This window comes from Drepanopeziza brunnea (genome assembly GCF_022702325.1).
Source record: "Drepanopeziza brunnea f. sp. 'multigermtubi' strain 214-2 chromosome Unknown ctg12, whole genome shotgun sequence".
Taxonomy (NCBI): Eukaryota; Fungi; Ascomycota; class Leotiomycetes; order Helotiales; family Drepanopezizaceae; genus Drepanopeziza; species Drepanopeziza brunnea.
Genome location: NW_027094075.1, coordinates 1,359,625 through 1,387,482, shown reverse-complemented (window position 1 = coordinate 1,387,482; position 27,858 = coordinate 1,359,625). Strand labels below are relative to the sequence as shown.

At 50.1% G+C, this 27,858-nt stretch overlaps 9 protein-coding genes across 9 annotated transcripts; 5 read left to right on the top strand and 4 right to left on the bottom strand.

Moving 5' to 3' along the window:
- Window positions 1-1,045: 1,045 nt before the first annotated feature.
- Window positions 1,046-1,585, top strand: L3040_007115 (uncharacterized protein; the record flags this gene model as incomplete). The annotated part of the gene is made up of 4 exons (XM_007296623.1): window positions 1,046-1,061; window positions 1,119-1,160; window positions 1,268-1,326; window positions 1,481-1,585. The coding sequence occupies 4 exons, from the start codon at window positions 1,046-1,048 to the stop codon at window positions 1,583-1,585; spliced, it is 222 nt and encodes a 73-aa protein (XP_007296685.1).
- Window positions 1,586-3,773: 2,188 nt separating this feature from the next.
- On the top strand, window positions 3,774-4,511 carry L3040_007114 (uncharacterized protein; the record flags this gene model as incomplete). Its single annotated transcript, XM_007296621.1, has 1 exon — window positions 3,774-4,511. One exon carries the CDS (start codon window positions 3,774-3,776, stop codon window positions 4,509-4,511), a length of 738 nt encoding a protein of 245 aa, XP_007296683.1.
- A 2,432-nt stretch (window positions 4,512-6,943) lies between these two features.
- Window positions 6,944-8,476, top strand: L3040_007113 (uncharacterized protein; the record flags this gene model as incomplete). The annotated part of the gene is made up of 1 exon (XM_007296620.1): window positions 6,944-8,476. The coding sequence occupies one exon, from the start codon at window positions 6,944-6,946 to the stop codon at window positions 8,474-8,476; it is 1,533 nt and encodes a 510-aa protein (XP_007296682.1).
- Window positions 8,477-8,807: 331 nt separating this feature from the next.
- Window positions 8,808-9,410, bottom strand: L3040_007112 (uncharacterized protein; the record flags this gene model as incomplete). Its single annotated transcript, XM_007296619.1, has 1 exon — window positions 8,808-9,410. The coding sequence occupies one exon, from the start codon at window positions 9,408-9,410 to the stop codon at window positions 8,808-8,810; it is 603 nt and encodes a 200-aa protein (XP_007296681.1).
- Window positions 9,411-10,946: 1,536 nt separating this feature from the next.
- Window positions 10,947-13,191, bottom strand: L3040_007111 (uncharacterized protein; the record flags this gene model as incomplete). Its single annotated transcript, XM_007296618.1, has 7 exons — window positions 10,947-11,104; window positions 11,157-11,387; window positions 11,443-11,756; window positions 11,815-12,084; window positions 12,183-12,444; window positions 12,574-12,804; window positions 12,972-13,191. 7 exons carry the CDS (start codon window positions 13,189-13,191, stop codon window positions 10,947-10,949), a joined length of 1,686 nt encoding a protein of 561 aa, XP_007296680.1.
- Window positions 13,192-16,851: 3,660 nt separating this feature from the next.
- L3040_007110 (uncharacterized protein) lies at window positions 16,852-18,613 on the top strand (the record flags this gene model as incomplete). The annotated part of the gene is made up of 2 exons (XM_007296617.1): window positions 16,852-17,160; window positions 17,210-18,613. The coding sequence occupies 2 exons, from the start codon at window positions 16,852-16,854 to the stop codon at window positions 18,611-18,613; spliced, it is 1,713 nt and encodes a 570-aa protein (XP_007296679.1).
- A 1,092-nt stretch (window positions 18,614-19,705) lies between these two features.
- On the top strand, window positions 19,706-22,086 carry L3040_007109 (uncharacterized protein; the record flags this gene model as incomplete). The annotated part of the gene is made up of 3 exons (XM_066156156.1): window positions 19,706-20,970; window positions 21,029-21,961; window positions 22,041-22,086. The coding sequence occupies 3 exons, from the start codon at window positions 19,706-19,708 to the stop codon at window positions 22,084-22,086; spliced, it is 2,244 nt and encodes a 747-aa protein (XP_066010965.1).
- A 1,238-nt stretch (window positions 22,087-23,324) lies between these two features.
- Window positions 23,325-24,337, bottom strand: L3040_007108 (uncharacterized protein; the record flags this gene model as incomplete). Its single annotated transcript, XM_007296615.2, has 2 exons — window positions 23,325-23,670; window positions 23,727-24,337. 2 exons carry the CDS (start codon window positions 24,335-24,337, stop codon window positions 23,325-23,327), a joined length of 957 nt encoding a protein of 318 aa, XP_007296677.2.
- A 2,649-nt stretch (window positions 24,338-26,986) lies between these two features.
- L3040_007107 (uncharacterized protein) lies at window positions 26,987-27,404 on the bottom strand (the record flags this gene model as incomplete). Its single annotated transcript, XM_007296614.1, has 3 exons — window positions 26,987-27,155; window positions 27,211-27,309; window positions 27,391-27,404. The coding sequence occupies 3 exons, from the start codon at window positions 27,402-27,404 to the stop codon at window positions 26,987-26,989; spliced, it is 282 nt and encodes a 93-aa protein (XP_007296676.1).
- Window positions 27,405-27,858: the final 454 nt, after the last annotated feature.

The window sequence follows — 27,858 nt, the reverse complement described above, 5'->3', positions numbered from 1 at the left end:
TAAGCGTACGGAGTTAAACGCACTTCTGCCAAGCTTTGCTACAGCGAGAATGGTGATGAAATCGACAGATAGTAAGTTGCAGAGGAATACCACGAGACCGACAGAGAAAAGTTCAACAGTAAAAATTCAGCGCCAACAACAACCGACCGGCAACTTAATAGAAACGCAACACCACCTGTTCCGGCAGTATATTTTCCACCTCTCAATCGAACCGCCATCATTCGACTACTACAACCACTTCTTTGAGCAATAACAACAACAAGCTGCAACAATAAGAAATTTGTACATAGTTGCCAGTGTCAGTTCCTATTCCTGACCTAGCTACATACATAGTGCTATTCGGGTGCTCGGTTAACGAGTCAAATGCTCGCTTACCGAGCATATACGCCCTGAACTTCTCGTTCAAAAGAAAGAAACCCCTTATCGAATACAATAAACACCAAAATTCAGGCCTTTGAAATTTGAAACCCCTAGCTTTGGCTACCGATCACCCCCCCTATGGAACTTCGGATCGCAGTGAAAGTAAATTGATCAGTTGCGGTCTACTTACGCGGAAGCCACTACATACATACAGACAGACCTCTTAAACTCAATGGAAGTGAACCAACAATTTCCGATCAGGGTAGCAAAAATATATTCAGCTGCGGGACTGCCAGCGCCTGACACTCTTCCCGACGTCAAAATCCAAGATAATCTAATCCCATCCCGTAAGCAAATCCTCATCTCGTACGTAGAGACTCGTAGAAGACTTCTTTGAATTCGCGCCACAGTCCGCGGATCGCTGTCTTCCTCTCCCCATTTGTTTTTTGTGGCTTTTTTCGACCTCAAAGAAAAATGTGGGTCGGCTCTATGCTGATCAGTGATGTAATTGATTCTATCTCTTCAGCCCGTCATAGAATACACCCTCTTCGATCCTTTATAAACTACCAGAACCCTAGGACTCGCGTGAGGATATCAGAAACAGCGTGCGATATCCTAATAATACCCCTACAAAGCCTTTTTTCCGAAAAACGCAAAGGCGGCAAAACATACTCGAATTCCCACAATGACTTCAAGCAAAGGTAAGACTGTGGCAAAAATCATCTGAAAACCAGAGTTTATACTAACCGAATCTGCAGGAAAACCTACCGACCCTGAGTTGAGGGAGGAGATCAAAGAGGGTAATACCAAGATCGCTATCCCTTCCATCTCCCATCATCCATCCACCATCCATCCTCCCAACTTTCCCTCCAGAGACGTATTTACTCACATCCCGCTTCCCACCCAGAAATCAAGCAAGAGCCCAACAAATCCGGCGGCGGTCAAGGCCAATGGTCCGCCTGGAAGGTACGCTACCCAACCTCCTCAGCCTTTCCCCCCTTGCCTTCCCCTGCTAGATACTCCGTTTGGGCCTCCGTGTAAATTGCAGAACATAAGCATTCGCCGTCGCAGTTGGATTTGAACGAGCAGCTGACGATGAGCGAAATCCTACGGAGTACAGGCGACGAAGCTCGCCAAGGAGTACGAGAAGCAAGGGGGCGATTACGAGGATGAGGCTGGGAGCAAGAACAAGGCGCAGAAGGGCGCGCCGGAGAAGAAGGAGTAGAGCTTCTCTTCTCCGGGTGGATATGGCTGGGCATGAAGACGCGCGTGAGAGAGAGGTCGGAGCAGTTGAGTAGATATTGTATCAGCGGGCTTCGAGCTTGAGATGTCGTGCTGAGAATGCCAGTAGGCATTCAATGTGATGCTTGCTTGCGATATATCTGTCCAAGCACGGCTAGGGCAGAGATTTGTGTCTGTTTTGTTGATCTGACTCTTCCCTCGAAAGCCTTTGAGAAGCTGTTGGAGAACCAAGGTTTCTCTGTCAAAGTCTCCTACTATACATCAAATGCGAATTCAAGAGTTCGCCCATCTAATGAATTGAAGCACATTGGTGTTCTTGGATCTGCAGTATTCTTGTCGGCTCAAGCCGAGGGTGGGATAGAGCATGTTTAGAGGGGTGGGGTAAGCTGCATAGCAACAAGTTGCCTTGCATTCATCGATGATATCGATCCGACGTCCGTCATCCTCTCGGGTCTTGACGCAGCTCATGTTGTGCCGTCAGACAGAAAATTTATAAACATTCTCATACAGATCGAATCGAAGAAGTACCCGACGACTTCATATATATGACTTCGACCGTCTCCGTTAAGCCGGACGTGATACATCGACCCGACGGAAAACATCCAACTCTCAATTCTCACGTTAACAGAATACTATATCAGTAGATCAAAAGTGGCTCCGACCGTGGTTTCAAAGATAGAGACAACTCTCAGCAGGGGAACGCTAGAGATCCCTCGAATGATCTCAGGACTTTGGCAGCTCGCAGGCGGCCATGACACAGCTGTCGACTTTGACGTAGCAGCAGCAGTAATGGACGCCTTGTCCGTAAAGCATACAATCCGTGTATCATACTCAAAACATACTGACCTCGTCTTATAGGGCGCATAGTGGACTGGGTGCTTTTGATATGGCAGATCACTATGGGGTTGCAGCTCAGTCTACTACGATGTCCTGTTCGCATCTCTGGGTGCAACTTCTCAGATACCATAGAGCTAACTCGTTATCGGTCATCATCAGAGAAACTCCCAGAGGGAGATCACTTCGTTCACCAAATGGTGTCCTATAGAGAACGGCATCAAGACCTTCAGACAGGCGTCGGATGCCGTTGATTTGGCATTATCGAGGTTGGGTTAGACGCAAGTGAGCCTGATGCAGGATCACATCTGGGACTGCACAGATGATACATATCTGCAAAACCTCTCATATCTACACAAACTTCAGAAAGAGGGTTAAATAGCGCATATTGGCTTAAGGAACACCGATGCTGCACACTTGGAGTTGCCTGTTAACTCCGGCTTTAGTATAGCTACCAACCAAGTCTCATGTTCTGTCATTGATCAACGCTTCGCTCGAGGTCGTCTTCGATCATCTCTACCGTACAGGAGAGTTCACTGGATATTCCGGGTGATTGTGGGGATGAGGATCGTCGGCCAGCGTTCCTGACTGCTCGAGAGATCTCAGTCATCACTTGACGGCAAGGGAAGAGAATGAAAATATTGCAAAGGCGGCTTTTGATCGTGTACGTATCGAGGATTCTTCTGGAAGCAAATGGTAACCTATAGTGGGACACTGTCGTGCGCTTCGTACTGGGAATACGATTCGGATATCAGGCACGACAGCAAATTCGAGCGTTTCCACAATACCTGTGGTTGGAGGATCGTTCGCTCGGAGTCAGACGGTGGCAATCATGGATATCATCGAGAAAGCTCTGCATAATGTGGGTGCATCTCTCTCGGGTATAGTGCAGACTCGGATCATGATATGGAATGAGCACGACTGTGAGCAAGTGAGTCTAGCGCATGGATGGGCGATGAAGTGTGCTGGCATTTGGCTTGCAAATACTTTGGTCGTTGCCGGCTTGATCGGGAAAATTTTCCCTGGTAGAGATAGAGGCGGAAGCAGAGACAGCTTCTTCAAAGCAGCGGAATCTGAGTTTTAGAAGAAAGAACCTCGTCTTGCACACAAGTCGTAGCTTCCAGCCCAACGAAAAATCATTGTAGCACTTCTCACCTGTCCTGAACGTTAGACATTGGAAACAGCCAAGTAATCTGGGTACCATTTCTACCAGTGAATCATCAATTGGAGTGAAGCTTCACACACAGCTCCGCGAGGTACTTAAGTATTCGATTCGCCGACAGCTTACTGCCCACAGTATTTTCACTTGCACAAAACACAACACCAGCAAAAGCACAATGTCAAACTCAACTACGCAACCGCAAGAGGAAGTCTCAGATCTGGCGGAACACATCAAGCAGCTCGACATCGAAATCTCCTTCGCCGCACGACGGTCATTGTCTGTCCCAGCCGGAAGCCGCCACCTCAGTCTCTCACCATACAGGCGAGTGATGAGCTTCTTAGACGAGTGGGAGGAGCAAACCAAGAACTCGAGTCCGGTACGCAGCGTCTACCCAGAGAACAGCGAGGGCGAATACGACGCTATGGGAGATAGTGAGAGCAGCGACTTCAAGCTGCCGCCGTCGATCGTTCAGGAGGAGGAGGAGAAGCTGGAACATGAACGGTGCAGGGTTCTTGGCATACTGAAGTGCTTCCTGTTCAATCTTGATAAGGGAACACTGCCGACGGGTGATGTGGTTGATGAAAGCTTGAAGGAGGCACTGGGGAGGTTGGTGGCTCTATCTGAAGCCCGTGATGCGCTTCCTGAGCAGGGGCCTGACTCTGAGGAGGTGGAGGGAGGTGGAGAGGACGAGGGCAGTGAGGAGCACTCGAACTCCAGTTCTGATGAGCAGATGCAGGTTGTGGAAATGGTGGAGGGATACATCCGTCTCGCATTGAGGCATCGTGGCGAGGTGTGTAGTGAGGTGGTCGACTTCGCCAAGAAGATACTGGGCTGGGCTCCTAGTGGTGATGCCAATGATGTGGCAGAATCGACTGAGGATAGCAAATACGGCGAGTCATTGGTTAGGTTTTAGTTGGATACATAGGTCTCAAACTGTAGAAGACGTTGATTTACTCGGTGTGTTAATAGTACTTGACTCTGAGTATCTCCGAAGTGCTTTCACGCTAACATGCATTAACGGAAATTCGGACTCATAACGTGAAAATAATACTGTAGTATTATTGGAGACCTGCCGATCTACTCCATGAGCTGGAGTCCATGAGCTGGAGGAGTGCATATGGAATCAGCTGTCAGGACTAGGCCGAATCCAAGATACAGTACTCCAAAACATATTGACACGCCAAATATCTCAACCATGCCTCATTTCTTTCAGACACAATACTGAAGCTATCATTAATAGTCGTATCTCGGTCTCTCTATATGGAAAATACCATGAGCTTGGTACTCTACTTGTCCACAACGAAAGTCACCGAACGAGGTTTCGCTCGCTCGTCGACGAGGTAGTATACCTACCTCGCTGCGAAACCTATTCTCGATATGTATCGACAAAAGCGACAAGACTAGATATATCCATGCCAATGATGACGACACCCGCTTCCGCCCTAAGCGCTCGACGGGTATCTGTTCAACTTTCTGATAAAGGATTGAAGGAGCAAACTCGGTTGGGCTAAAGATGTGGGTGGGCGGCTGGTGGCTGCTGCTCTAGAGTTCATTGCAAGACAGTTCAAAGGGGATTGGTCTGAGCAGCTTATAGAGAACGAATCTTTGCATCTGGATCGTGTGAGGAAGTGTGTGGGGGGGTTTAGGGGCCATGTCGCGGAGCATGAAGGGATCTATCTATCTTGGTACTGTAGTGGTAGTAGGTAGGTGCAGCTAGTACTGAAGTCGTCGAGTCCATAACGGAGGCCACGCAAAAGACTCTTGAGATGGTAGGGAAAGCTAGATGCAGAAACGCCGAGGTCAGGTATGGGACACGAGCGTTTCACGTAAAAGATAGGAAGATTAATAGCATTTGAAATTCAAATCAGAGCTCTCTCGTAAACACAAAGTGAAGTTTCTCTAGAAACTGTGATTTTCGCGCAACGAGAAGTAATTCGCTACACGGTTTGTAAGAATACAGATGTGAATTTGACATATACGGCCATATAAAAGATATAAGTACTAACAAGAATAGTGGCTTTTATTGAGTTCCAGATCAAGTATAAAATGAACAATCTCAAACAAAGCCCACTATCGATGCCTGCACTCATGGAAATCACCACCGAACCACCTACGTGTAACCCGTTCCACAACCTCTGGAGCCTGGTCTGATCGCCCTAATAGAGCAGTACTCAAGGGCACGAAGCACGCAAGATCAAGAGCTCCTCATCAACAGACGCATCGGCCTTGCCGCTTGATATATCTTCGCCATCGACGAAGACAACCTGCAGAGCACGCAATCCTACAGCCCAGACTCGGCGGGCGGCCTGGCCGAACTCCCGCACAGCAAGCCCTGGTCTCTCGAGACGACGGCTGCAGTCGCAGCGTACGCGCTGGAGAGAACTACCACAAGAAGGCAGGGATGGATCTATGGCTGGGCTCTCGACCTCCGCGTATAGAATCTCGTGCGGGACACGGTCGACGATCGAAGGGAGGCGCTCTGCCGAGCACGAGGCACAAAGGCAGCTTGCAGAGTTGAAGGTCTGCAGAGGGTGGATCTTGCGACGGCCCAGGGACGCGCTGTGCTACAGCTGGAGTTGTATGTACGGAGAGAAGGTGCGGAAGCGTAGTCAGGGACGGAGGACCCGTTTGGGAGCTTGTTGATGAGAGGGTTGTGGTTATGCTTGCGTTGGAGAGTCTTTTGGTGCAGGCTAGGCTGGTGGAGGTGGAGGTGGAAGCCTGCAGGGTAAGCAACTTCAGGTCTTTGCGCTTGGATAAATATTTGGAAGCAATACGGCGAAGCTGTCAAGTTATTACATTATTTTTCTGGTCGAGAAGACGAAGACGGGTGTCGAGCTTGGCGAGAATATCTGGCTGCAAAAAGATTCCAGGTCAAATCGTCGCTTATAAAGGTGGAGAAAAAACATAGAAACCAACGATTTTTGAACTATGAGATAGCGACCATCAGATCCTCTCTATTTTACACCCATCTTTATAGCATGTTTTTAAAAGATTCAAACTATCTTGTCTATATCATGCGTTTTTGATTTTGGTTTTGCACATCGGATGTCCTACGTCATAATACTGTGATTCACACGATGTTGAAGATTCACAGCTAAGATTTACGAAAAACTCGGTGTACATTCACAATGTTTGGCGAGAGCTGGAGCATTTAAGGAACCAAGATCCCCTTCGAGGCCTCTTCTTCTTCTTCCCCAAAACATTTCCAAAAACATTTTCTCCAACAACATTTCCAACAACACTACCAAGCACACTACCAAGAACAACACTACCAAGAACACTACCAACACTTGTTGTTATCAAAGTCCTGAGACTCAAGTGCACATTCATTCAAACAAACAAAACATGTCTTCAGTGCGCAGCCGCGCAAGCTCAACAACCTCAACTGGCTCAAGATGCTTGACAAGTACCGATACAAGCCAGCCTCTAGCTGAAGCCTTGGCCGAAGCTAGACATCAAATCGTTCTTGCTCGGTCGCTATCAAGGCCCCCAAGAGCAAGTCTGCTACCAATACAGCATGCGATCGAGCATGAGATGAAGGATGAGCGAAAAGGGAGGAGGGAGCGACGCAGCAGCATCAAAAATACAAAAGGATGCGTGTCTCTGCCAAGTGAGGAGAGTTCTCGAGGAGATGAAGAGGTCCTGATGGACGAGGGGAAGCAGAGACCCATGGAAGATGGGAATGTCGAAAGATCCGAGAGTGAGGCTCATACAAGCTCAGACATCGTCGTACTCGACGAGCTTGAAGGACAGGAGATGGTAGGCGACAATACATCAGTAGATGGTGGTGCGACATCCTTGGTTCGAGTCGAGGTACCTGAAGCCGAAGTCCTGGTTGCGGAACCGGATTTCACAGATATCTCGGCACTGCCAGAAGCCACCTCGCCTCTGCCTTCTATACGCAGACTCCAACTCAGCGCGCCTGCACATGAGTTCCCAGACCCAAGCGGGGAATTTTTGAGAACAATCCTCGCCGAGAACGACCTTTATGGCGAGCCAGAAAATGGCGATGTCTTCGACGACGAGCGGACTCTGGGTGATAAATACAATCGCTTCCGCTTCTCCTTGGTTTTTCGCGACCTGCACCAGCATGGTACGCCGGAACCAGAGGCCTTCGAGGAGTTTGAGATCCGCCGCCACCAAGCCTTCGCTGTCGCTGACAATCCTGACGGAGCCGAAAAACATGCTGAGATGATGGCATGGCTCATGGAGACGGCGCGGCGGGACGGGCTCGATGTCCGAGAGGGAAATGTGCTGATGTCTCTCTGGCGGGAGTTCTGGCTCACCCATGGCCACCTTGACTGCTACTACTCCCCACCGTCGCAACGGCTAGCTCAGTCGTTGTCTCCGGCTGCCTTGATGTTCTGGGTTGCATTGCGACGGGGTTGGGGTGGGTGGAGTCCCAGTAGCTCTATGCTGAGCAACTTCACCCGGTATTCTGGACTCAAGTCCGGAATTCAACACACAAAGGAATCTCGGCGTCACGGCTCGTGTTTGCAGGGCGGCCGGGGTTTGCAGGGCCGTGGAGTAGACCTACTTGATGGCATTTGGGCGAGTGGCCTGCCTCGGTGCGAGAGGGCAAGATTGTCGGATCTGCTCCTCAGCCTTCTTACAAACGATTGGAAGAGAGACTGGAGGATGAACGTGACCTTTGACAACTGGGTAGCACTTAGACCATTCATGGAGAGAAGCCGGGCGGCAGAGGAAGCGCATTTCTCCGAGAAGCAGCTGTACTGCGATAGATTGGAGAGAATGATGAGAGAAGAGAGTGTAATTAATTCGCGGATGGTCCTGCCCAGTCGTGTAAACTCACCAGAGGATTTGCAATTCCTCTGCGATGTAAGGGATTCAAGACAATTTCCTGCAAGAAAGGAGTAGGAGCAAGCATGTCGGACAATATTAGGGAAGGATATCGAGTGTATGTAGAAAAGGGCGATGTTTTTTAAATAGGGAGGCTTTACTGGGGAAGGATATTGAGTGCATGTAGAGAAGGGCCATGTTTTTAACCAGAGAGGCTTACCCTCTCCTAATGAACCACGAAGCTTTACTCGCAAAACCACGCGCCAGAGGCATGAAAGTGACACTTGTACCATTGCCAAACGGCTGATGAGGAAGGTTCTGAATTGTGATAGCACCCCAAGCAGACCCAATACCATTACAAAGACTCCCAACTCCACTGATGCAACCAAACCCGTCCATTTCAAACCCCTTAAGCCTTCTTACTCTTCAGCTTATCCTCAATGTCCTTCAGAATAGCGACTAAATCGGCCTCAGAGCCTTCCATTTCTAGCCCTCTGCTAATCCAGTCCTTCGCCTCGTTGAGCCTGCCCATCTCCATTAAACACCGTCCCTTTCTCCACCAGGCCTTCGCGTTCGCACCCTTCTTCGCCTCAATGCTGGCCTCCGCATCTATCGACCCCTCCGGCCAGTTCGACAGCGCCATATGCGCCTGCGCTCTATTCGCATACAAGCCTGCGACCTCGTCTCTCACCAATCCACAGGGCTCCCACAGGGGTCTTCCAAGCGCCATTTGCAGACCCAAAGTGTACATCTTGATGGCGTCGTTGTGCTTTCCTTGCTTGAACGAGGCATTGCCTGATTCGCGGAGCTTGGTGATTTGCGCTGAGCGTTTTGGATTGACTGGGACAGGTGGTGGGGGGATGGGCGACTCGATGGATAGGAGCGTCTTATGGAGCTCGTTCAAAGAAGAGAGTTGTTTGTTTAATGGGCGGGAGTTTGAGCTTGTAATGATTGCTTTCGAGGTTGGGTCGATTGTGATAGGGAGGAGGGTGAAGGTCTCAATATCCTCCATCTTGCTAGAGTAGGACTTCTCCTTGTTGGTGCTTTAGTCGCGAAGTTGGAAGTTTTGTTTGTTTTTCCAGGCGTGGCTAGTGGTTTCTGGATGTCTTGTCTGTGCGAACTGTTGAGATATGTTGAACAAAAAGGGAGTTGATGCTTGTAGTATGAGGCCTGTCACCAAAAGAATTGAGGCCAGCTTGCTTGCCCAAGGCTACACTAGGCCATTTCTGAATTCTGTCCCTACCCGCCGCCTTAACACGTGAGCGTTCAAGTCGCATTCATTTTGAGCCGGAGGTCATCTGACCATAATATCTCACCACTCCAGGCAACAGCCCGTCTATCTGACCGGACCAGAGTGTTCGTATAGCCAGACACAGCGACATTGATGGCCAGCGATCTCGCTAAACCGTTCTCATTAGGGTCAAGATGACTGAGATGATAACATGATCTTCATCTATGCAGCCTAAGACAGTGGGATATAGCAAGGGTGTAAGCCTGCTCCTGTGTCTACCATGAGCACGACTATAAAGAGAGGGCTCACTCTGCAAGTTTGGCCTCTCGTGTAAGTTATCAGGCCGAACCTTACAGGCTTATTTAAGTTACTACTTGGCCGGCAACGACAAATCACCTATTCGAATATCAAATATTTCATCATACATCAACACAATGTGCGGGATCTTGTCAGCCATCCACTTCGAATTGTACGAACTCTGGGACGCCGTCCTCGAAAAGATTGGAGGCGCCATGATTAAGGTCGGCCTCTAAGCTATCAACCTCCCTCCGAGGCCTGGCACATTACTCGAATCATCAGACTGAGCACCTCGAACAATCTCCTTTCTACACGAATACTCCACTCAAATGGCATGTTTGAGAGACTGTGAAAGCACTCTCCCGTTGCACAGCTTTCAACTCTCGAAGTTATGCCGCCACACTCTCTTGAGGTCATTGACCTGCCGGCTGAAGGAACCCTCTGCTCTGCGCTACAAACGCGTAAGACGCAAGAGAAGACGTCCGGACCTTGTGTATTTCTGGCTTTAGTGTACGGATGAATGAGGTGTCGAGAATCGCTGCTGTTTTCTGCAGTGAAGCTCGGAGTGTTGTGTGTCCTGAAGAGAGCTGGACCGGCGGACAAGCGCTCAAAGCCTACTTGATGACTGAGCGAGGGGATGCTTTGTTTCTGGAGTTCTGCGTTATTTTGAAAAAACAAGTACTGGCCCATGCTTCGTACTTTGGGACGCCCGCCGAGGGTGAGGATATTCAAATTACAGCGGCTTTTTTGCCGCTTTGCCTTATCGCACAAATCTATATAACGTATTTCTGTCTTTCTTTGAAACAATCAGTTCACTTTATTCTGTTTAGTTCTCATCGTTGCCAATCACCAGAATTCATTGGTATATGCTCCTGTCATAGTTCGTTTCATATGGCAGTCGAGGCTCGATTTCAATAAACATTCATGGTGCCTATTTCCTACTTCATAGAAATACCGATCAAAATCTTTTGAACTTCAAGGCTCCCCTAGATCCCAGTCACGGCGTCTAGATACTCTTTCTCACTTGAGCTCAGTTGGGGCCGATGCGTGTGTAGATTCTACATGACGGTATTCTTCGTGCGCGATATCGTGGATTTCCGTTTCATTGTCCAGCTGTCTGAGCATCTGTTTTTCCGTCGCAATAGCTTGCTGATCTTGGATTTCCTGCCCCTCGAAGACTGTTGTTGCCTGTCAGCTCAATACCACCCCAGTATTGTTCAAACGACTTACGGAATGCCAGTTCCTCCAGTGTCCGGTTATGCGTTTCAGGGAAGAAGAAATAGATGAACGCAACCTCAAACGCTACCCAGCAGCTAAATACAATGAGATACTTCCAGGCAATCGCATCGAGCGCGATAGGATTGACGAAGGTCGAGAAGAAGTTGGCACCTCTGCCGAAGAACTGGAACAGTGCGATGCCCCGGGTACGCTCTGCGTATGGGAAGAGTTCGACGAGATAGGCTATCAATCTTAGTCTACCTTCGCAAACGGAATCTTGGGATAATGGTGAGCTTACTGTACGTCAAGGAATTGTAACCAATATTGTACCACGGCGAATAGAGGAAGATGAAGAACAGCGCCATTATTCCCGCTGCATCATTTCTCGAACCCCCTTCCTGGTAAATCCCCATCGTCACCGTCCAGCCGACGTAGCAACAAGTCATGCCGATGGTGCAGATGAGGAACATTCTGCGACGAGGGAATCGAGTCACGATGAGCGCGATGGTCGTGGCGTTAACCAGACCCCAGCACTGGTTTCCCAAGTTGATTTGCTGTTTTCGGTTGCTGTCCTCGATGCCCAACAAGCCCATGATAGGCATCAGGTAGTATCTGGATTTCCGTCAATTTTCAATATCGACTATCTTTGGCATCAAGAAACCGGGCTTACGATATCAGGGTATTCCCACTCCACTGGGTGAAGAAGCCAAGCATCATTCCGATCAGTGTCCTCCTCCTCATACCGGCGGTACGGAACAGATCTAGATATGTCTGCTTTGATGCATCCATCTCTAGCCGAATCGTGGTCTCGATCTGCGCCATCTCGGCGCGCACGATGAGGCTGTTACGGTCGCCTTCGGCATGGTATTTGCAGAGGATATCCAAAGCCTCTTCGCGTCGTTCGGTACTGATCAAGTACCTTGGGCTTTCGGGGAGGAGACTGGTACCCCACCACCATCGAGATCAGCACTTTCCTGACTAGATCCATTCTCGATCCCTCAGAGAGAGTACACTGCGAAAATCGGAGGTGATCCTTACAATACCAGACATAACTGTACTGCCGAGGGCACCATCTGCAGATAACTCGGAATTCTCCACGCCCAATCATCCATGATATGATTCGTGCCCATCGTGATAGCAGCTGCCGTCACCGAGCCGATGAAATACGACGCGTTGAACAGCGCTGTGAGAAACGGCCGCTCTTTCGGGTAGCCGAGCTCACCCAGCATGGCCGAGCCGGAGATGATGCAGAAGGGGATGCCGAAGCCGAGGACCATTCGTGCCACGATGTACATGCCGACTAGACACTAGTATCAGCCACACTCTATGTAGCCTCATGGCAAGCACGGAGCCAGAGCAGATGTCACGGAGAGACGACATCAGAAGGGAGGGAGAAGTGAGGGGAGGGAGGAGGAAGAGACATGTATACTGTTCTTCGCCAGCCCTTGGATGATGGCGCCCACGATCGACACGGCGCTCCCGAAGAAGATGCTCCACCGTCGGCCAAACCACTGATTGAAGGTCGGCACGAACGGCAGCGCGCAGATGGCGCCCAGGGCATACGACGCCGCGATGATGCCCGCGATGGACGCCGTGAAGGTGCACGACGATGTCGCCTCCCCCTCCCCATCCACGACCTCGATGGCGCAGGTGCCGAAATCTGCACGTGGAAAAAAAAAAGTTAAAAATACATCTCATCACAGCCAGCCGGCTTTTCATCCCCATCCATCATCTCAAGAGCTCGAGAACAGATATAGCGTTGAGATTGAGGGTGAGTCAAGGTGTGGGAAACGAGGTGGGGGCGGGGGGGATGGGGGGGTAAAGTACACTGCTTCCAGGGCTCAATGCCTTGCAAGGCATTGATGAGCTGCGAGTCGAAGCCAGATGTGATCTCGATCCCCATGCACGTCGGGAAGAGCAGCAGGTATAGGTTCCTGAGGTTCTTCTTGCGGTACCAAGAGACTTTGTCTTCGGCCACGAGGCGGGTGACGACGGGGTCGCCTTCGTGGGCGCCGCCTGCTTCTGCTGCTGCTGCTGCTGCTACCATTTTTGTTGCTGCTGGTCCCGGGGAGCAAGCAAGCCAGTGTATTTACGAAAGGGGGTGGGGGGAGTATGTATATGTGTATGTATATTCCCGCGATGTAAATGGGGAAAGATGGCTCGGTTCTGCTGCAGCGGAAAGCTGAAGTTTGCAGTATGCTGGGAATGGAGATGCAGGTTGGAGTGGGGTCTGCTGATTTATCTATTTATCTATTCCTTTGTTGAATTTCTCCCCGTCGCTGCTACGCTCACTTACATTCCAAGCCGTGGGAGCGAAGCGAGCGGGCGGGCATCCATCCACGATCGCCAGCCGAACCATACATGCAGAGGAGGAGGAGGAGAAGGAGGAGGTGCAGGGTGCAGACTGGATAAATCTCTTCATGCTGCAGCCGCTTTTTGCAATAATCATCAGCAGCCTGTGTTTGGATTCAGATTGCGGACGTTACGCCACGCATGTAGTGTTGTCTGGAAGAGGAGTTGTGATGCTATCAAGTCCCGCTTCTCGGTATTTTCGCTGGGGATATGGGGGCTCGCTTGTTTGTTTGTTTTGTTTTGTTTGTTTGTTCAGGTGGTAGATGAGAAGTGGATGTGGATGTGGGCGGGCCCGTGGGCTTAGCCTGAATTCTGAAGCTGCGAGTCCGGGGAAATGGAGATTCCCCAGATTTTGGGGTTCGTATGATAATTCTTCCATACAGCAGGCAGTTTATACTCCATGGTACATGTGATACGTACGGAGGAGATGCCAGAGTAGGTAGGTAGGAAACGGGGTCTTCGTCATATATTCGTATATCCTCACAGCAGGCCCGATGTTTTCCCTTCACAGCATTACACAACATCACTTACTTGGCTTCCCTCGAGCTAGGAGAGCTTCCACTATCTGCGGAGTAGGGAAATCTATCTCCCTGAACGCACACGTGATCCGATACCCGCCACCAATGGATTAGCGAGTTGGTCTCGGAGTGAAATGGATGGTGAGGACTTCGTCGACGTAAGCTGTATATTTATGTATATATGGCTTCAATAGCCAAGTCACCCTCGGTTCGGAACTCTCGGCGGTATGTTTGATGTTCCATCGCAGTTCTGCTGCACTTCACGTCATCAATACCTAGGCTCTCGGGTGGTGGTACAAACCTCCCCTTCCCCCCCTTCTTGGGTGACACCAAGCCACCACCAACCAGCCGCTCCGGAATCTTCACCTCCCATAAATCATTGATTGGGTCCTGAGCGTGAAAAAGAAGTTTTGTTGCACGTCGTCGCCCCGCATCCCTACGGTGGGAATTGCAGATTAGGATGCACAACAGCATCAGACTTTCGAAGCGATTAGGCCTCTGTTCTGGGGATGCGTTATTGTTGTTGCAGGTCGTATCAGGCCAGAAGGGTTGATGACATATACGGAATGCTTCTGTACCGGTACCGGTAGTTGTAGATGAGACGAGAAAGAAAAGATCTGGACCAACTACCGGTAGTCTGCCTGTGTATGGGAGAACACCGCTTTGACGAAAGCGAGTGATAATCACATGATATGAGATTGGTATCACGTTTTTTCTTCTCTCGACGACGACGACGACATTGGTCTCGATTAGCGCAGGATGTTGATTGACGAATCGACTTTGTGTTGTCTCCGGATTCCAGAGTATGCGTTCTCTGGACATCACATTTACACCTTTCCTTCGTTCTCGCGCTTTTCCCACATTCAAGACCTGAAACCATGATGGGTCGTCGCTCAGATACTAACTACCGCCGCACGAGCACAATCTCGCAAAGCGATTGTCGAGAAAATGATTCTGTTGCACATCGCACCGGAGGACTTTCTCCTGAGAAGTGATGATTGATGGTGACTGTCTCCGGGCAATGGTAATCGGAGGAAGTCTCCTAGCGAAAGGAAAGGAAAGGAAAGGAAAGGAAAAGGAGGCCGGCTTGCCTTGCCCCTAGAGTATAGAAGGCTGCGCGCATGGTGGCATGGGGTTGAGGGGAGGTCGAAAGCATTTTATAAACGGCTGGCTACCTCGATCCTCGACAAGAAATACTGCGTGGCTTGATGAGAGGTCTGAATGAAAACTGCTTGCGTGCCTGGTCTGGTAGAGCAGGAATGGACGGCCACAAAGCACGAGTATTGATTCCAGCACGTGCTAAGAACGTGAGCAGACGATGTCTCTACGAAGTAAGCAGGCAGGCATTCCTTGCCCACTGCATTCCTACATAGCAAAGAGCTGAGTTCGTCTGAACTTCGTTGATCCCAAGTCAAGAAAGGACTCGCTCGGATCGCGAAAGATACCGGCTCGTTCAGCTTTCGGCAGTGATCGAACTCAATTTTATGGATTCAGCGACCAAGAGAATTCAAGAGAAGCAAGCATACTCCATAGACTCCTGAAGATTATTTGCGGGAGGAAAAACGGGAAATATGAATATAGCACGTGTTGAGATGTGGAACATATTTATTGCTTAAATCAACATTTTAGCCGACATTTACCGACCTCCATCTATGTCGCTTCGCCCTGCTACCTCTGCGTTCATCATCAACAGAGGACAATCACGGTTCGTATGATAAAGTGTACGAAATGCAACGAATTTTCATCCGTCTTTCGATTCTCGAGGAATATCAAAGTCTAAAAAGGTGGTGATTCGGAAAAGGCTGCACGCCATCCTTCTTCTACTTCAGGCTGTCAGATCCATGAGGCCACAAATGCCGGGCTGGTTTGTTCAGTCAACCGCTGTACGAAGCCCACAATAAAAACACCTAGGGACAGCAAAGCCTCGGGCCTGTCTCGGTCAGATTGCTGCTGATCTCTTTGGTCCTGCCAGGAGCCGCGCCTGACGTCGCTTTGCAGAGGACGGATGGGATAGCACCATCGAGGAGAAAATGGGGGACCCCACCGGAGAACAGCCCCTACGTATCAGAAAAGGGGGTCCTGGAGATGTATCCATCTTGTCGGAGTGCAGCGGTGGTGGTGGTGGTATTGGTGTTGTTGTTGTTTTTTTTCACCTCTGCTCGGTTTTGGTGGCAGCTAGCCGGCTGTGTTGAGCTGGCTCACGAGAGCTCGACAGGATCACCACAAATGGACTCCTCCCATGCGGCTCAAACACATAAGCAACGAGCTTGTCGCTTGTCCCGCCTTCTCCAGTCTTCAATTCACGACTCACACCTTGTCCCTCAATCCCCGCACCCCACCATGATGACGTTTTTACGTGGGCCATTACAGTACCCGTATGCAGCTCGCTTCGTCGCAAGTAGTAAGATCCTTCTTCCCTGCTTCTCTTCTTCTCTGCCACCCACAACCACAACCACATCCACATCCACATCCCAAAGTCGATCCAATTATCACTGGATGGGAGATGGGACCCGACACCGCTCTCCGAGCACAATCCTCATATCGACCTCGTTATGCAGATCTCTCGACTGAACTGCAGAAGCATAAGCCGTCGCCCCGGAGTCAGGGCGAAACAGGATGGATTACCTGTTTTCATAAATCATGGATCCTCGAGATAAACAAAGCTGTGGGTCAGATTTTCAGGGTGTTGGTGCTGTTGAGCAGCTTGTACTAGAGTTTGGATGAGTACAAGTGATCCTCCTTCTCTTCTTCTTTATCTTCCCCTCCATCTCACTCTTCTTTTCCCGCCCAGTTCCCAGCTCACTAGCCTCTCGAATCTCCTCCTTCCAACCGGCATTATGGAAGAACAAGTTTCTCGAGCAGGACGCGCTGGTAGCGTATCTACCGTGAAGACTTATGCCGGTCTTATGGGCCGCCCTCTGGGCCTTCTACTATCGACTATTGCCACAACAGGTTTTCTTCTCTTCGGTTATGATCAAGGTGTCATGTCTGGTATCATTTCCGCCGACCCTTTCAACAATTACTTCCCAGAGACCAGGGATAACTCGGTCTATCAAGGATTCGTCACGGCCATCTATGAGGTTGGATGCTTACTCGGTGCTGTCTTTATTCTGGCATTCGGAGACAGGACTGGTCGCAGAAAGGCTGTAGGTACAACTCTATTCTGCTTTCCAGGACGTCGCTTATGGCCTACAGATGATGCTCGGTGGAATAATCATGATCCTCGGGGTCATCATCCAAGTTACAGCCGTGAAGGGACATAATGCCACTGCCCAGCTCATTATTGGCCGGACCATAACGGGCATTGGCAATGGCATCAATACCTCGACGATTCCAACGTATCAGGCCGAGTGTAGTCGGACGACCAACCGTGGTCTACTCATCTGTATTGAAGGCGGAATCATCGCCTTCGGAACCATGATCGCCTACTGGATCGATTACGGCGCTTCATATGGCCCAGACAACTTGACCTGGAGGTTCCCCATCGCTTTCCAAGTGATCTTTGGCGTAATCCTCATTGTCGGAGTCTGGTTCCTCCCAGAATCCCCGAGATGGCTCATCACCAAGGATCGCCATGAGGACGCAATCGACGTTATTGCCGCGCTTAGCGGTCTCGAGACCACTGATCAGGAAGTCACTCTTCAGCACTCCTTGATCCTTGATGGAATCAAGGCCAGTGGCCATGCGGGTGGCTCTGTCCCTTACTCTGCCCTGTTCACCGGCGGCAAAACTCAGCATTTCCGCCGTATTCTATTAGGGGCCTCGTCACAGTTCTTCCAACAACTCGGTGGTTGCAATGCTGTTATCTACTACTTCCCCATTCTGTTCCAATCTGCCATTGGTACCTCGCACAATCTCGCTCTGCTGTTGGGAGGAGTAAACATGATCGTCTACTCCATCTCAGCGACAGTCTCCTGGTTCATTATCGAGCGTGCCGGTCGCCGCAAGCTCTTCCTCTACGGGACTGTTGGACAATGCCTGTCCATGGTTCTCATCTTCGCCTGCCTGATTCCAGACGATGGGAAAGGCCCATCAGCGAAGGGAGCTGGTGTCGGATTATTCACCTACATCATGTTCTTCGGTGCCACTTGGCTGCCTCTCCCTTGGTTGTACCCCGCCGAGATCAACCCCCTACGCACCAGAGCGAAAGCAAACGCCGTCTCCACCATCACCAACTGGCTATTCAACTTTCTGATCGTTATGGTCGTTCCCGTCATGATCGACCAGATCAAATGGGGCACGTATCTCTTCTTCGCCGTCGTCAACGCCTGTTTCATCCCTATCATCTACATCTTCTACCCTGAGACTAAAAAGCGTTCGCTCGAGGAGATTGATTTGATCTTCGCGAAGGGCTACATGGAGAATATCTCTTACGTCAAGGCATCTTTCGATATGCCTTTCTTGACCGACAGAGAGATCGAGGCGATGGCCAGGCAATATGGGTTCATCGACCGTGACGAGGAGACCAAGGCTGGCGGCTCTGGTGCTGATCTCGCCGAGTCGGATGAAAAGGCTACTATAAGGGATCGCAGCAACATTAGAAGCAACAGGAGCCTGCAGATGCATGACGATACTGAGGGGGGTTTCCGTAACGATTAAGTGAGCGGGCTCGCTCTCTTGATTTTCGGAATCACACATCGGCAATGAAGCATATTTCAATGCTAGACTTATACAGATTCCCAATGAAGGGCAGTAGGGGAACCAGGTGATGCTGGTGCATCGCGCTCTGGTCGAGAGTTCTCCAAGGACATGTATTTAGAAGAGGTGAAGCTCAAAGCCTCATGAGGCCTCACGTTGAAAGAGTTTGAGTCATTGATTGGAATATTTGCTTCCATTGACTAGACACAGAGCTAGGGAGATACTGCAGCAGAAATTTTATCTCTCAGGCCCCCTATATCGCATACTATGATTGTCTTCGAAGCCCCTTTATATCCTCAGATTGCACAATTTGGGTTCCCACGGCGTGATCAGATCACAACAGGCTCTCGCTTACGCCTCCTTTCCTAGCCGAAACACAGGGGGAATAGATAAAAATGTGGCTAGCGGGTGGCGGAGGAGGGCCTGTGAGATGGAATCCAGTCTGGCGTACTAAAGGCGAGCAGTCTTCTACCGTGCCTGGCTCAGAGTCTCAAACCAACGAGAAGAACGTACGTACCCGTTCCCCGTGAGCGTCGCACGACCAGATTTCTACTTCAATGATGTCCGGCTCGCCACCGCGAAGGAGGGGATTTCCATATATCTCTGACGCGAGCGACTAGATAACGCGTTGGTGGTACTGAAACCTCGCCACGGGAGATCGTGTCGTGGATTGAGAGTGCTGCAGAAGGATGCTACGGTAACGAGAATCATGAGGACACTTCCTTTTGTTTATGGGGAGTGCAATGTACCAGATCGACTCCTGGTAATCAGAGGCCTCAAACCTGTGTGCACAACCCCACTTGGTCATGCTTGCTGTCAGGTAACATATACGCTACATACAGAAAGATGTTTTGGTGGAGAGTAGGGAAGCGAAGCTCAGCTACCGGTAAACTAACTACGATAGTCTGTATCGCGCCTTCCAATGGCTACTCCGGCGCAGCATGCGTTAGCCTATGCCCAGGTTGACCTCCCTGTTTGCTTCTTTCCGCCATCTATGATCTTTTCAATCACCTTCATCAATCTTATGCTTCTTTAGCAACCTAACAATTCAAAATGCCGGACGCTCCAAATATACCCGCGTTCACTAAGCTGGATGATGTGGATGACTTTGACCGGAAAGACCCTGAAAAGTGGTTCAAGGAGCGCGCGCAGCAGGGGCAGGTTGTAATGCCATCCTCTTTCCTGTCCCCATCAGAGGCCAAAGAAGAGGTAAAGAGTAGAGCTGCCAGTATCTGGTCAAATTACGATCTACTGGGGCAGATTCTTGACCGACACGAAGCCACAATTAGGAAGAGATGGTTGAAGAAGACCAAGAAACAGCAAAAGTCAATTCTCCTTGCCGCTTGGCCAGAAATGGCGCCGTTTCATCGTCCAGACTTCGGCGCCCTTGAACTCGAAGCCTCTGTTGGTCGACCAGATGGGAAGACGAAGTTTCGAGAGTGGTACTTGTGGCCTGTTATGAACCTCGAGGATTTGACCGTGAGAAGGAGCCTTTTACATTTCCTTCACAGTCGGGGCCGTAATCAACCGAGTGCTTTCGCCCGTTCGGATTATATTCGTACCAAAATTGCCCGCAGCACCGGAGCCGTAGGGGCTCCGTTATTACTTGAGCATACCATTTACTTGGATGGCGACACGGCAACTTCATATGGGAGACTTGCATCATGGAAGGACGACATGAATGCACTCGACGACGTGATGCATGATCGATCATTCAATTTCGGATATGGTCTGATCACTCTCGAGATTCAGGATAGAATCATGCAGTTCCTCATTGACTGCTGCAGGCTGATTTTGCATGATATGAACGAGTCCACCTCATTGATCGATCCTCAATTCGCCGTCCAGGGGACCCTGCCTCCCGTCACTACAGATACATCCGAGTACCCAACCACCGTAACACTCGCCATCGAGAGGCAGTACCGCGCTCCCCGGAGTTTTGAATACAAGCGAATGCGGGGAATTATAGGTGCAAAGCTTTCAGAAGCAGAGGATCACATTTTGTTATTGAGAGAAGACCCCTCTTACTATAAAGATACGATAACGGAATTTGGTCAACATCGAAATGAGAGGCTGATAGACACCAACGGCCATGATCACCCTGTTGGCCCTAGAGGGTCACAAGACCATGCGTGTTTCTGGGAACGAGTTATCGCTCACATGACCGAAGATGCGTACCTCTCCCTTATCGACTGGAACATCATTGAGAAGCAGCTCGCCGTTCTCGAAACTTTGCAGGAGAAGTACATTAGTATCATTTCCCCCCAAAAACGGCTTCCTGATGAATACCTGCACGCATTCTTAACTTTCAAGCAAATGTATGAAAGCCCATAATCTTACTTTGAATGCATTCATAGGCCCAACTGACTCGAATAGGCTCATGGAAGCTCAGAGGCGTGTCATGAAGAATCTCCAAAACGACGCCCCAGCCTCCCCACCTCTCCGAGGCCATTATGTCCGTCAACCTCCAAGCCCACATAGCACTCTCACAATCATTCAGATGTTGCCTTTAACCCTAGGCAGTGACAATCTTCTTTTCAAGCTCCAGGCTCTTTCGGATCCAGATAAGACGCACCAATACGGACTTTCTGATATGTTGGATGACCTGGAACGTTTTATCATCGAATACCCCGGCGAAAAGTGTCGGCTTTCATCGCGGGTAATGAACCTCATCTCAAACTTGGGCTTCTTCGCTCAAATCCGCGATGAAATCGAGAATTACCAACCCTGGGCATCAAGCATGGAGTACGAATTCTCCAAGCTCCACAAAGGGGTTGTGGAGGAGGTTTTCGAAAAATTCAAGGTGCGACAGGTGATTGAGAACAACATAATGTATGTATCCACGGGCCTTGAAACACTGGGGGCTCCGATCAGCCCATTCGAGGATAGAGATATAAGATTCTATTACCCGATAGAAAAGCAGCGCACGAAGGAAAATCATCAGGCGATGCGCAAGGCCGAGCAAGATTTGGATGCCTTTTGGAAGAAGTTCGATACGAAATTTAGGTACAAGGTCGGTGAGACTCTCAATGAGATAGTGGGGGGTTTTTTGTTCGAGAATCGTGACTTGAAAAGAACGCCAGAATGGGTTGAGCCGATCAATATCACCCCAGCGCCGAAGAGGAGCAAACAAGAAGCCACTGAAGAATTATTTTCGGGGCTTGACCTTGACACCAAGACTTCAGTTTCGACGAAGGTATCCGCAACTGTAAAAACGAAAAACGGGACCGGAGGCCAGGCAAGCAACCCGCAGGCAGGCGCTGACGATAGCGAGGCGGAAGCTCAACCTAGCAAGAAGACAACCAGGAGGTAGGCGCTAACGATAGCGAGGCTGAAGCTCAACCTACGCTAGAAGACAACCAAGAATCAAGCGCTAACGATAGCAAAGCGGAAACTCAACCTACGCGAAAAGAAAACCAGCAAGAAAGCGCTGACGATAGCGAGGCGGAAGCTCAACCTACGCTAGAAGAGCCCGGATGACAGCTAGACCAACGCTCCTACAAGGTCTTCAGAACTCTTTTCTTCATCCATAATCAGGCGGATACGCCCGGTGAGATCCTTTGGACCGACTCTCTTCATGCGATGGACAAGATGGGGTTTCGTGTTGAGAAGCTGTAGGGCTCGGTGTGGCACTTTGAGCCCACGAAGTTTGACCTGAAGGGCGACATCAGGATCCACGAGCCTTACCTGCAATCTAAGATCCCGTACAAGACCTCGAGGCAGATGGGCAGACGGCTTAGCAGGGCTTATGGCTGGCATATCGGCTGGTTTGTCATGGCTTAGGGGTATGATGGAAAATCGGCATCTTTTCCTCTTGGCAGTGTGACCTAGTATTGTCCTCCGCTGCTGGGTAAACAGATACAATTAGCTTTCATCCTTACCTGCCGGCTGCCGGAAAGTTTATCCATATCTCATTCATCATGAAACGTGTAAAGTGAACGGGGAGCTAGCTGATTTATTGTTTGTTTGTTTTTTCTTCCTCCTCCGAATCAGCCGAGATCTACGCCCCCCTTGCCCCCCCCCCGCGCGCCTATTTTTTCTTTTGACTTATTAGATGTCGGTGGTGTCGATCGCCCCAAAGCTACCTTAGGCGTTAGTATGACCTCCTCGCACATGAAGGCCACGCTATGCGCGACTCGCAGGGTTGTAGCAACGCACGACAACTCTTTGCGGACAAGCTAGCCATGCCCACCCATATACGATACGATATCGAAATCGGAATTGGAACCAGCCAAACCTCTCTTTCTGTGCAGAACCAGGAGGCGTTCGGGATGGGGAGAATTATACGGGGTGGAGGGGCGGGGGGGTAAGTCGGAAGGAGGGGAGATTCGTAAGTAGGACTTATGGTGGAGTTTATAGGATGGGTAGGTGTTTGTGAATTGAGGAATAGGGGGGTATAGAGTGTAAAGGAGCAAGCAGAAGCGCGTTCTTTACTTTTTTTTTTTTTTTTTTTTTTACCCAAGAGGAGAGGTGGGTAGATATGTGGAGGGGTCATGAGTGACTTTCTAGCTGCATTCATTCAGAGCTGCCAGGTAGCTAGCTAGCTATGTAATGTTCAGAGAGCGCAAGTAGGTGCCACATTCCCTTCCTCCACTTGACTATCACACAGCAGCATAGGGCCCGACATTCTAACCTGGAGCGATGAGAACAGATCCACCCACGCAGGAGCTTTTCAATGCCATCGAAGACACTTGCCCTCCTCCGCCGACCAAGACTTGAGCTTCATGCCCGCCTCCTCACATTCGAGCTTGCCTGGGACACTGAGATGCTTCTCTAGCATGTTTACTTGGATATCCCAGATGTCAACAGCCCACTGCGATGTTGGCCCCTCGATACACTCCAGAAGCAGCTTGGATACTCCTCTGAGTTTGTCGACGGCGCGGAGGGCCCAGAGCGGATCGCCTTGGTGTCCGACGTGGCACTTTGTTCTCATCAGGATGGTACCCACCTGCGAAGCCTTGACGAGAGGTGGGGTCAGACCGTAAGTGTCCGTGGTTGGGAGTGCACCGTCGCGATTGCTTAGTTCCGTTTAGCTCCGAGTGGACCACAAACAGAAGGGAGGGAAGGCACTTACTCAAAGCAGAGGTTCTTGATACCCATCACAGCATTTGGAGAGAGGTCGTCGAGCGTCTTGATGGTAACGGAGTTGAGAGTGAAGTAGTTGAGCTTGTAGAACATCTCAATCGCCTCCGGGTAGAGCTCCTTGTCAGCACGCAGAGCCATCAGCAGAGCCGGTGACTTGTTATCCTCCTCGATCTGCAGGCAGTAGCCGAACATCATCTGGCGCAACTCGATCGGGAACTTCCTAAGTACGGGAGGCGACATGTTGATCTCGCAGGCCTTGACCGCCGACTTGGTGGGAGCGCTCTTGATCAGTGTCGAGTGCGTGATCTGGGACGTCGTGATCTTCGAGCTGAGGACATCGCAATAGTTTAGGGTGCTCTTGGAGACGGCAGAGTTGGCGATGTCGCATTTGTCGAGGGTACCGCCGGCAATGGACGAGGTGTAGATCTTGACATCGCGGAGCTCGCAGTTCGTCAGCGACGAGGCGTAGATGGAGACATTGCGCAGGGTGCAGTTGAGGAAGACGGTGCGCCGGAAGGCAAAGTCACCGGTGAACGTGGTCTCTTCGAAAGCTGCATCCATATCTTTCTCGAAGACAATGCCCGCGCTTGAGGTAGCCATGATTTGATGATTCTCGCGGTGCGGTGTCGAAGGCAATTGTGTTGTGACGGAGTTGCAACGGGAACGGGAGAGGCAGAATAACGGGAAAGAGCGATAATTTAGCGCCATTTAGGCGAGCCACTAGTTGCTTCCGTGAAAGCTGAATAAGGCTGGCAACAGCGTCAATGATCTAGTATTAACGACCACGCGAATCTATGGCTACCTGTTCAACAGTGGAGATGATGAAATCTTGCAGCGGACTTTAACCTGAATTACACAGTCACTGGTCTTGAAACACAGCATAAAGGTCTTCCTTGCTGCGGAAAAGAAGTCCACGAGCCACGGTCAGTCAGAGAGATTTTCCCATCAAAAGTAAAGTCGATTTGGAGAGTCTGATGGAGACACAAAATCTTGTGCATACACTCTGGGAAATCCGAGAGCAGTAAGACTTTGTTCATCGGTAGGGAAGCTACTTATGGGGGGATATCAAGCATACGCAAATTTCAAATACCAGCGATGGATTTCTCGAACATTCAAATTCCCACGGCAATTTCTGCTAAGGGAGGAGAATGACACCAGACATTATTATTCGTGCTTCTTGTACATATCCAAAGCCTGGGAATACCTCTCTTTGTTGCAACTTGCAACGCTACGCGACTAATAAATAGGGCTGGGGTCTTGCCATGGACGATATCAAGCCACTGTTCGAAGATCATTTGTCGAAGCTCCAAACGGTAGCTTTCTCGAGCCTTTCGACTATGATGGAGCGTTTGGTGATGAAGCAATGACTTGAGCGCAGCTAGGTGTGCTAGAGTGTGCTCGAATGACCATGAAGGCATACCCTACGACTGCACGAACCTAGTATATCAGAGGCTTATTAAGAATGGTAAATTAGACAAACACTATTGATTCTTAGATGGTATCCTGGCTTACGAGTTCCCAGCAACAAAAACTTTGCTCAACCCCATTTCAGATGACTAAGAATCGATGATCGCTTAGGCATGTCAGATTTCGACTACATCAACTCTGAATACTCTTTTCTAGTCCTTCGTATGTAAATATGTGGTATGAACGGCTTTCGGTTACCACGAGCATCTCCTCTGGGCCGACGCTTCTCTTCAATAAATAGATTTAGCTGCTTCTCGATAATGCCGTAGTTTTCAGGCTTAATGATAAAGTCGTTGCCTCTTTCCGCAGCTCTCCAAATCAAATTATTCCCAGGGAGCGTAGCAATGCCAACTCGCCTCCGCCAGTCAGGCGCGTCGGCTTAGAATCTACATTTTCGCCGTTCGTACCGTGCTTGTCGATGGCAGTGGCCCGTCCGAGGTAGTCCGGTCGCAAGCATTGGGGATAGTTCTCGTGTCGGTGTAAAACCTGGTGTACACCATTTACTTTGACGCGACGTGTGACGTCTTGGTATTCGACCTAGTCCGAAGGATCGGTACCTATGTCCTCCGGGCCAGGTTGATACTGGAGATTTTCGGCAGGCGAGAAGCTGACGGTGGTGTCAAGATAAGTTATAATTCCTTCCGAATGTCAAGTGCTATTTCCAAGATCTTCTCTGGCTGCTCTGAGTGTTACTTCGAAGTTGGTCACCTGCCGACATTCTCGGACCGGCAAAAGAAGCTTTCGAATGATCATTCGAAATCAGAATCTGGGTTTTTCTTTCCAGCTGTTCTTGGGAGACAAGTCGCTCTTCCGGCGTATCTGAAGTTTAAGGAGTTGCCACAGTTGGTAATTCTTGGCCATGGCCTCGCTCTTTTGCAAGGCTCTATTGCAAGGTTATTTCTACCAAGCACCACATCGAGGTCTTTCATGCTATGGTTCTTCTTACTTCGTGCTGGCGAGGAGCTATTCGTTGGCCGGTTCCTTTCCTAAATTTTGTACAACATCAGTCGAATACCCGAGTCCGTTTGTTGCCTCACCTTCCAACCTCTATGAAGCTAATCACTGCCTGAATACCGCTGAACCGCTATACGATCATATGTATGTAGACTTGAAGCCATTCCATCCCACACCAGCAGGTTTATTTCTTACCTCCGGAGAAGGAGTGGCGCATAATGATAGTTGAATGCTAGCTAGGAAGCATATGATGAAAGTGAAAATAGATAGCTTGCAATACCAAGTGGGAACAGCGTATTGTTGGCAGCAGCTATAGGTATTGCACGACACTGCAAGGTAGACCGCGAATCCTAATACCACAAAATAAGTTCGGCAAGATTGTTATTTACGAATAAGGGTCACCGGCATGAAACCGTTCCGAAATCTTATTACATTCTGCACGACTGGGCTTTGAAGACGGGGCACGGCCGCGGGAAACTCAGGAGACTCATCCGGTTCGGGCTGCCAACGAGCCATACATGTACCTGACCTCCCACACCCAAAAGCTGTCCGAAATTCTGTTTAGCAAAGCCGCAGGTGCGTCTCGTTCATATGATTCTCGGCACCACTGGGCATCGAAATTTTGCAGGACTTCGGCGGCCTCGTCTGTCTTGGCTGCCAGTGGATCGGTCCTATCGTCGAATCTAACCCAGTCGCCAAACGATGCTATTGAGCAGAGACGGGTGCCTTTCAACTGGGCAATCGGCCTCAGTTCCCGAGGATTCGATGGTGGTCCGGAAAGCTTCCTATTCGTTGCATATGTACAGCATCTCCTCGAGCTCGCGCCTTCTAATGGTGTCCCTCTCCGTGACCCTCCCCATGTCCATGATCATCACTCAGAAAGAAGTGTTCGTATCCGCAGTATGCCGCAAATGCCACTGTCGCAATACCCAGGCCTGGGAAGCTGCCTTTAAATCGGTTGGCTCGTGTGAATGGTCCGCTGTATCGCCACGCCTCACTGTAGGCCGCAGTCAGTCTCGAGGTCTCTGATCTGTCTTTTCAATTGCGCTCACGCTCTCGCCCAGGGGTCGTTCTTGGGTTTTCCGGCGGCGGCGGCGTATGCCTTTGGATCAAAGCCCGTGAGGTTTGCTCGAGGAGCAGCCCTTCGTACACTGCCAGCACACCGTTAGCTTGCGCAAAGAATCACTACTCCATCTGCATGGCCCGCTCCAATTGATCCTGATCTGGCATACCTTGTAAGACGCATGTTGTAAATTGTGGTCCACGAGATTGTGTTTCTGGGGGACCGGGTCAACAGTTCAGGTGTTTTCCAACTCAATCGAGGTCGAATCCAGGTCTTGGCACATTAAGCTCACAGGTGAGTCAGCCGAGAATCAGCCGATACAGTACAGTAAAGTACTTCGTACTTATCAGAAAGGCCTGTCTCTTCAACGCATCCCATCCGCACCTACCCACCCCCCTCCTCCAAGAGCAAGCAGATCGATACAGTAAAACCTGCGACAACAAGGAAATCCGAATACCGAATACCGAATACTCTTTTGTCCCTCCCACTTCGACCTACGTGACCTCGAGATTGCCATTCACCATCTGCCACCCTGTGCCTGTCTCTCGCCCCGAATTGTGCGTTACGCTGCGCCCATGAAAATCAGACAGCTCCCTCGACCCCTCTGGACCAGCATACATAACACAGAGCTTCTTCA